The sequence below is a fragment of the Peromyscus eremicus genome, chromosome 5, assembly GCF_949786415.1.
Source record: "Peromyscus eremicus chromosome 5, PerEre_H2_v1, whole genome shotgun sequence".
In the NCBI taxonomy this organism is placed as follows: Eukaryota; Metazoa; Chordata; class Mammalia; order Rodentia; family Cricetidae; genus Peromyscus; species Peromyscus eremicus.
In genome coordinates this window covers 31972525-31982358 of record NC_081420.1, presented here as the reverse complement: position 1 = coordinate 31982358, position 9834 = coordinate 31972525, and the positions used below count along the sequence as shown (strand labels likewise).

At 38.1% G+C, this 9834-nt stretch overlaps 1 protein-coding gene across 1 annotated transcript; it reads right to left on the bottom strand.

Annotated features, from left to right (window-relative positions):
- Nucleotides 1–8325: 8325 nt before the first annotated feature.
- On the bottom strand, nucleotides 8326–9460 carry Hus1b (HUS1 checkpoint clamp component B). The gene has a single exon (XM_059262333.1). It carries the CDS (start codon nucleotides 9373–9375, stop codon nucleotides 8545–8547), a length of 831 nt encoding a protein of 276 aa, XP_059118316.1. The 5' UTR covers nucleotides 9376–9460; the 3' UTR covers nucleotides 8326–8544.
- Between the last annotated feature and the right edge of the window lie 374 nt (nucleotides 9461–9834).

Sequence of the window (9834 nt, the reverse complement as noted above, 5' to 3'; positions counted from 1 at the left end):
CAACCTGTTAAAAGAAAGGAAGGAAGATTAGTGCCAATTGATGTAACACTGACAACAAGCATACAGATGTGTGACAGTTGGTATCAACACATAAAAAGTATTCATTCACTACAGTTGTAGAGTTTTGATTGGTTTGGCCATTCAGTGTATCCATCAACATTTACTAAAGATGAAGTTTATGATGGATACTTGTTAGCACTGTGAAAAATATTCCAAAGAAACAAAGGGCTAAGCCCTGCATTCCAAACATTTTCAACATAGTGTTACTGTGTAGCTCCAGGCCTACAAAACTGAATCTCAAATACACACATAAAATCATCCTATTGTTCTTCTCTCCAAATTTTCTCAGAAACATACTCTAGTTGTAATTAAAATACATTTATATTCTAATAAGTGTTGGAATTCACTTCATTTTGAATTATTGTACAGTTTATATTTTCTATCACACACCAGATACATATACATACAACTCATAATACAAATGTCCTCATATGAACTACCAATGCTTTCTGAAAACTTATGGCATATTTTTATGGGCAGAAGCACATATTTCCTTACTGCTTAGAACAGGCAGCATGAAATAAAAATGCACACTGGGAAGTCAAATGGAGGTATGCTCAAATCCTATACTTGGATTTACTAATTCTGTTCTAATTGAGTGGTACTTTTTTTGTATGCAAAATAAAACTAATGGTAGAACCCATTCCATAAGGTTATCACAGAGATTACATAGAAAATCCTTGGAAACAGAACATGGCATATGGGAGGTAACTAATAAACCCTGCCTTCCCCAAAGATTCGGAGATTTAGATGCTTCAGAAGGTGGGGACCAGACTCACAGGCAAAAGCAAAAACTTGCTGGTTATATGCATGATTATAGACCAGGAAGCTGGACCCTGGTTCCCTCTTTCCTTCTACATAGTCAGGTAGATCAGAAGTTTGGTTTCTTAAGTCATAGGATGGGTGTGGGAGGGTCAGGGCAAGTTGAAAACAGGGATCAGAGGGTAGTAAAGTGGAATCCTTAAACATCTCCACCTCCTGTTCTTATAGCACTGTTCCTGGTGTGAGAACCCATTCCATTCTTGTATAGGAGAAAAAAAACCCAAAGATCCTGCATGAACATGTCCCCAGCTATCACAAGGAACATATAGGCAAACTATGCACACACAAACTAAATTCAATCAGTTGTCAACAGTCTCACTCTAAAATATAGGACAATCCACAAATCAAAAAAAAAAAAAATATGGGAGAGAGAGAGATGGAAGACAAACACATTGCAAGGTCACATGTGTTGAACTGTGACCTTCCCATGTCCTTCATCCAAACTTAAGACACTGAAGTCTAAACCCAGATACCTCAGATTGTGACCTTGGAAACAAGAGACTTTAAAGGGATAAGAAAGATAAAATGAGGTCACTGGGGTTCTGTAATCCAACATGACCAGTGTCTTTAAAGAAGCACTCAGGAAACATGCTGAGAGAAGACCATGTGAGGATCCAGGAAAACATCACTTGCCAGGCAAGGAAGAAAGAGCCTCCAGGGAAACACAGCCTGACCACATCTTGTCCTGGGACTTCCAGCCTGCAGAACAGTGAACAAATGAATTCCTTTAGCTAAGACATCTGTCTAAAGGAATTTGTTATGGCAGCCACAGCAAAAGAAGGTAACAAAAGGATTAGAAAATTTAAAAACAAATGATTATCTGCTAAGAAAGAAAACTTTTTATCCCTGAAGGAAAAGCATGCCATGAAAAAAAAAATTAACACAAAAAAATAAGAGCTCTTAAAAAATTCAAAAGCAGCAAGATTTACACAGTCCTAATAATACAGGAAAAGCTCACTATTTTGTACACCGGAAGTCTCCAAGAGGCAGCTGTGTGTTTAGGAGACAGAAAGGAAAGAAGGGGGGACTATTGCTTAAGCTTCTGAAACAGGAGGCTGACAGATAATGTCTAAAATTAACTGTCGAGAAATGGGAGGTGAGAGGAAGAGGCATGCAGAGTTGAGTGCCAGAAGACAGGGCTCCGGGAGTCTGGCTGGGCTGTATGATCAAGTATTTGACTAGCCTTCCCCCTTGGTTTCTGGAAGAGAAAATTTAATTTTAGGACTTCCCAAGCAATGGATGAGGGTGTCTTTGGCATTATTGAGCCCCTCAAACCAACAAGATGACTATGTCCTGCCAGGTGGCCATGATTCCAGCACTGAAGTTTTGGGCAAAGTGAAAGCCATACACCTACCTATGGAGAAGGCCATGGAACTAAGTTCAATCACATAGCCAATGACTTAATGACACCTATGTAAAATAAAAATCAGTTGTTTAGGGCTGGAGAAATGGCTCAGCACTTAAGAGCACATACTGCTCTTGCAGAGGACCCAAGTTTGGTTCCAAGTACCATGTTGAACAGATCACAACCACCTTTAACTCCAGTTCCAGGATGATTTGATGCCTCTGGCCTGTGTGGGCACATGTACTGACATGCACATACATATACATAATTAAAAATAATACAAATGAATCTTTAAAATTAAGCTATTTAAAATATTCTAGGAGGAAACTATTAGAAAAAAAATTTTTCAAATTCTATTTACAAGCTACAGATGTAGTTCAACTGATAATGCTTGTCTAGCATGCATAGAGACCTGAGTTGGATCCCCAACATTGCATAAACTGAGAGTGGTAGCCCTTACTTATAAGTTCAGAACTTGAGAGATACAGGCAAGATGATCAGAAGTTCAAGGTCATCCTTGGCTACATAGTGACTTTGCCTGGTACGAATGAGCCTTTGTGTCAAAAAAAAATTTTTGTTTAATTGGAAATAGGAGCAATGAAACATATAAGAACTTATACCAAAAAAACAAAAACAAAAACAAAACAAAAAAAACAAAAACAAACTATGAAGAAGGATAGGTAAAGATCTACATCACAATTCATGGACCAGAAGTTTTTTTAAAACTGATTGTTTTTTCTTTACTAAGTTTCCTGGGGAGGAAAAAATTTCATTTTATATCTATCTATCTATCTATCTATCGATAGATAGATAGATAGATAGATAGATAGATAGATAGATATGGATGAGGGTGTCTTTGGCATTATTGAGCCCCTCAAACCAACAAGATGACTATGTCCTGCCAGGTGGCCATGATTCCAGCACTGAAGTTTTGGGCAAAGTGAAAGCCATACACCTACCTATGGAGAAGGCCATGGAACTAAGTTCAATCACATAGCCAATGACTTAATGACACCTATGTAAAATAAAAATCAGTTGTTATATATATATATATATATATATATATATATATATATATATGTGTGTGTGTGTGTGTGTGTGTGTGTGTAGCTTATACATATATATATATATGTAGCTTATACAAAGAATTGGTGCAACTTAATAGCAAAATATTTTTTAAATAAGCAGAAGATTTGAAGACACTTCACAGAAGATAAATAAACTCAGTTTGGGGATATAATGGCACACATCTGTAATCCCAGTACTCAGGAAGCTGAAGAAGTAGTCTGGGCTATACAGTGAGAACCTGTTTCTAAGTAAGTTTTATATGAATAATATAAACATATCTATAATGCATAAGTTATATAACTGAACATGTATATAATGCATACAATTGGTAGAAGTACTTAGGCATTTGCCATAGTGAGTATTTCAAGCTGAAATCACCTAAGGAATGATATCTTCAGAAAGGCCATGTGCTCTGAATCACCTTGTATACAACAAACTATTAAAATTCTTTCCAGAAAGATGGCCCTTATGTATAAAAAGGACATATATAAGAAAAGCTCTGACACACTGACATGCTCCAGTAAAGAAGTGGTCAAGGAACAATGGAGACATGTCAAGGGTGTAGGGACCTCACTAGAAGACAACTAGTGTCCAAACCTGGGAAAATTTAGCATCCAAAGGAAATTGTCCAGGTGGCTCTCCTGTTCTGTCCCCCAGTGTTACAATATTAGGCCCAATACAAGAAAGGTCTCTCTTGGGTGTCCCTGCACCCCTTGCCTGCTTTTAAAAGCACACACTGAAGAAAAAACAAAACAAAACTAGTTGTAATAGGTTCTCTATGTTTTTAAAACATGCAACTCTATCCTAGTAATATAATCAGTGAACAGATTCACAGAATGATTACTGTGGAAAGTCTTTTACTATCCTATGACCACTAATACATAATTACAAAGAAAAATCACTCAGGGAACACTAAAATTAACAAGTACATGGTTTAAAAAATGGATAGTTACATAGCATTTAAACATCTCCCTATAAATGAACTTCTAAGGAAAACTGGTATATCACCCAAACCAAATTAGTAAGAATATTAGATAAACCTATAATGAAAAGCAATTTTATAAAAGAATTGCAAGGTATACTCAGAAAGTGCCAGGGTCAAGGAAAAATTTTAAAAGACTGAGTATCTATCCTCTGTTGGTGGATCCACTTACAGGACATTAGAGTTAAATATTCATTACATCTAGTAATGATTACTGGATGGGGTCCCAGATCAGGACATTTTCTATCAACTACATAACTGGAAGGATTGTCACCTAATGTATTTGAACTTGGGATTAGGCAGTATGGTATCAGTGTTAAACTTTCTAAAGCGGATAATGGTACTGTGACAATATGAACCCATGTGCTTAGTGATTCTATACTGAAGTATTTAGGAAGTGATGTACTTGATATAACTGCACTATGCAATATGAACCCTATGCTTAGTAAGTGCATACTAAAGTTTTTAGGAGGTGATGTACTTGATACAACTGTACTGTGACAATATGAACCCTGTGCTTAGTGACTACATACTAAAGTATTTAGGAAGTGTTTTCTTTATTTTCAAATGGCATCAGACAAAATAAACAGGTAAATGGAAAAGATAAAGAAAATGGGCCCAAAAGGAAGTATGTGATAATCTGGTTAAGGGCTTGGCAAGAACTGTTACTTTTAATATTCTTGAATTTTTTTTTAATTTTGAAGTTATCTCAAAACAAAGTTATCAAAAACAATGCTTTGATATTATTCTAAATTAAAACACAAGCACAACAGATTAACATCCTATTTAGCTCATGTTAATAAAAAAATCTCACGATAAACATATTTATACATAACATTAACAAAATGTACAAAGCAACCAATAAATTGATTTTAAATAAAAGAGATAATCAGTAGCCTAAAAGTAAATAGTTAATTTATATAAAACAGCATTTTACAAATAATTATTCTTTTAAAGGGATAAGTACTGCTGACTAGTCCTCTAAAAGCAGACGTGTTTTTTAAATACTTAAGTATATGCTTGGAAATTACAATGAGGAATTTAGCCTGGTAATGTATTAATAAAAATTTAAGGACACACAAAGACATATATTTGGGGGGTGGGAGTTCTAACAACTGTTTTAACAAATAACCATATTGTCCCAAAGAACTATAACACTTAATGCATGGAAAATAGACTAGAAAAGGCTGAATAATTAATTTGTCTCATGGATTACCATCCACACACCAATTCTTGACAAAAGAAACCCCTCCTTTAATTGGCATAGAGGGGTACCCACCACCCCCACATTTCCCAGAGTGCTCTTGAGTGGGAACAGCAGGAAATATTAGACAGAAGGATTTAGAGTGTGGAGATAAACAGATAGAAAATACAGGATAGCCTCGAGAGGGCCTGGAACCTATTCCATAGGGCCCCAATTGTCTCTGCCCCTAGGGTATTTATAGAGATACCAAGAGGTAGAGCAAAAGACCTCCCCCCAACACAGCCAAGTGCAGACCATCTCAGACACCTGCAATCAGGCCTGTGGTCCAATCATCCTCTCTATGCGGACCTGCTGGGTAAAGCCACGAGGAAACCTGAAAATGGGCTCCCAAAGGCATGGAAAACTTAAGTGATTTAATTAGCTCACTGACACACTTGAAGTTACAGCCCAAATTGGATAAGCATGTGACTTTTTTGGACTACTTTCAGAATCTGGTCTAGTTCACGTGAAGAACCAAATTTCTAAGTACAAATGCTCTGCTTCCTTTGTTGCAGGAAAAACAGTGGCATGACAACTTAATGAAAGTATGTAATTACCACTGACATTAGAGGGGAAAGATGACTAACAGAAATGTTACCATCGATAATCCTTGAGAATGGTGACTTTGGTTAGCAGAAAGGACGTACTGGTATTCACGAAGAAAGAAGACATTGCATCAATCCGATGAATGCTAAGTCCTTCATCTGAACAAACTGTGCCCCAGTGATATGCAATAAATTTTAGCTATCTGCACCTCAACTGTCACCTCCTGCCAACATTCCCTACCATGATGGATTCTTATCACTCTAAAAACCACAAGCCAAAATATCCTCCTTTCTATAAGTTGCCTTGGCCATGGTGTTGGACCTTACCAAAAGAAATCACCATGTCTGTGTTCTAGAACACACACACACACACACACACACACACAACCTGGAGATCCTGAAGCTTTCCAAAATGGCTTTTACACATAATCCTCACATTTTTTAAAATATTCACCAAAATAAATGCACACATCTGACTCAGAAGTGAGAAAGTAAAGTGTTTCAGAGTTTAAAGCCTCTGAAATGGCTATTCACCAATAATGTAAAGACTACTATTGAGAACCTTTAGAAAACAATTGTTTATCTCCCTGAATCAAGAGACTTTAATGAGACAATTTCAACTTATTTGTCTAGGTTCAATGTTTATGTCCTTTCCATAACACAGGTAGAATTTAGAAATAAGCAAAACAACTAGAAATAACTCTAAATATTCCATCATCAAAACCAATATGAAATTATTCATTACTGATTAAAATATAGTCATGAGAATTTGCTAAATACACAAAAATAAAAGCTATCAAGTCCACAGTCTTAACTAAAATTTAATAATAACAAACCTAATCTCAATGAGACTGTTCATCACTGCACTAACACTTTATAATATCTTCTGTTCCTCAAGTAATGAAATACCAAGATTTATTTTCAGGGGCAATTTTAAGAGAACTTGCTCTTCGAGAGGACTCAGGTTCAGTTCCACCACTTACATCAGCTTACAGTGGTCTGTAACTCCAGTTCCGGTAGATTCAATTCCCTCTTCTGGCCCTCACAGGCATGAGGCACACACACACAATGCACTTAGATGCATACAGGGAAAGGAAAGGCACTCATATAAATAAAAATAAATAAATAAAATAAATAATTATTCTCTAAGTGGAAATAATGGAACACCATGGACAAAAGGAAAAATAAAAACAGGAAACTTGGTCTACTCAAAAATTACCCATAAGCAACATCTTGGTTCAAGATGAGCAGGGAGTTCCAGGGATTCGGCTTTCCTGGGTGGACTTTTCAGTGACACAGCTGCCTTTCAGTCAGTCATTCATGCTCCTATAAACCCAAATACACTCCCAGATTCTCTAAGCTATACTTGGACTGAATCACCTTAGGCTTTTAGATGTCCTCCCTACCTGCAGTAAACATATACTATTCATGTCTCCCCAAGAAAAGTCACACAATGTTCTCCTAAGTAAATACAATATGAGAAATAAACAGCCAACTCAAACTTTGTATATGATAATTCCAAAACCATACACTGTTTTACCTTGAACAGCTAGAGGTTATAGGTGCCAACTCTATGCAACAGAAAATTTGTAAATAATCTCAGACTTCCCACAATGTAAGAGAAGGTGGCTACTAATTTACAGTACTATAGTATGTACCACAGCTAATATTATGTGGCCATATTGCCTATCTACATTTGTCTCCATTGTGAATGGCACCATGTTTAGTCTGTATACTTAAGCATTGATAAATGTTAACTTAGCAGATGTATATATACTTTATAGTACTGAATGTCAAGACTATAATCTACATATATTTATGTATTTTTGTTAAAGTATTTTATGCTGCAGGGCTCCTCTGAATTAAAAAAAAATGTTACAATTATCTACATACAAAAAACAATCTATCAGTGGACCAAAGCAATTCAAATCTATATTGTTCAATAGTCAAATATATACTGTTCCAGCATAGGCACAAAACTTGAAGATCTTGGAATTTTCTCAAAATGGCCCCCCAAAACTGAAACCAGACAAAACATATTTTAACAAATATGTGATATAACCAAAAGTACAAAAATCTATCTTATACCTTTCAGAGAGACTGAGTTCATTAAATTAAAAGTCTCTCAAAATAATGTATGTTTATTTTAAAAGGAGAAATTTCTCATTTTTCACAATAGTATTTCATAATAAGACAATTGTTTCAGGATTCAATTATTTTATTTTATTATAACCCTTTCTTCCAAAACAACTAAGTTGAATATAATTTAACTGTCAAAGCCAAAAAACAAGCACACGAACTATCCAATTATTTCTCCATTTGTTTCTTAACATTTTACAAAGGGAGCACTCAACAAAATAAACATCCTACATAATCCACGGGGGTGCAGCCTCTTAATTCAAATAACTCAGCGTTTCAGTTCTGGAAAGATCTTAAATTAAGATTTCTTTGAAGAAGAAAATTAGGGCTGCTTGAATATTTATGAAGCAGGAATAAAATACTGAAGAGAGATATCATCATGAACCAAAACAAGATGAAGCAGAGTATTGCTCAAAATATTACATAAGGCCATTGTGGGGTTTATCTGCTGTCCTTCGAAAAACAGAAGAAGCTTCTTATTGTCCACCCTCACTTGCACCATGTTCTCTGGGTCTTCACCTTGAGTCACACCCAGAACGGCCTTTGGAGGATTTCCAAGATTTTTGAAATAGCTTTTAATAGTCACGACATCAGTTTCTACACTCAAGTTCATTCTGCCGTTTAGATTTGCTTCCACCAGCACCCGATCGCCCATGTTTGCCATCCTCTCCACCATGTTCTTCAGGGTCTTCAAAGCTGGCAGATAAACACTCACATCCGAGGCCCGAACTCGGGGCTCTGTGTACTCTTTCCACCACCTTCTAGGAAGCACCTTCACAGGCAAATCATGGACCATGGCACGGGTGTGGCCTGGGCACGACGCCAGCTCCACCACCACGGTGAGGCAGGGACGACGCTTGTTGGTGAGCTGGAGCTTCAGGGATGAAGCGCTGCCCGCATTCCTCACGGCTCTGGCCAGATGCTCAGACTTCAGCTCTAGATAGATCTCATTGAATTCCTCCGAAACACCCTCCATGCAGAAGTGGCGGAAGACTCCCCGCCTCACCTCACCCCACAGCTGGCCCTCACCCAGCAGCCCCGTGGGGCAGAAGCACAGACTGTCAGGACACATTCGGAGCACACAGACCTTCGTCAGCCTCGCTACGGTGCCGCTGACCTGGATGAAGAGCTCTAGAAAACTCTTGCTGGTGATCCTGGCCCGAAACTTCATGGCGCCTAGCTGGTAGACGGAGTGCTGTGAGGAGAAAGCTGACAGACAAGGCAGCTGGTTCACGCTTCCGGCCTGGAGTGCACCCGCTTACCCTTCCGGTCTGGAGTGCAGCCCGCTTACCCTTACCCTTCCGGCCTGGGGCGCAGCTGGCCCACCTACCCAGCCTGGGGTGCGCCTTGCCGCCCCTCCCTCCAGCCCCAGCAGTGCCTACACTTGGGTTCCACCTGCATGCAGGCCCACTTCCACCTGAGGCAACTTAGGGCAATCGCTATGGAAGGATGGCCTCTGGACCTATCCTCACCTTCCCACCTGCCTGCCCTATTTGAATGCTTCACTGCTTCTGGTCTGCTCATAAGAAGGACACTCTTCACAGTGTGACCACTGTGTGATAACCAGCCCTTTTAAAACATTTTGGTACATACATACACCAAATATATACAGCCTCGTTCAATCCGGACA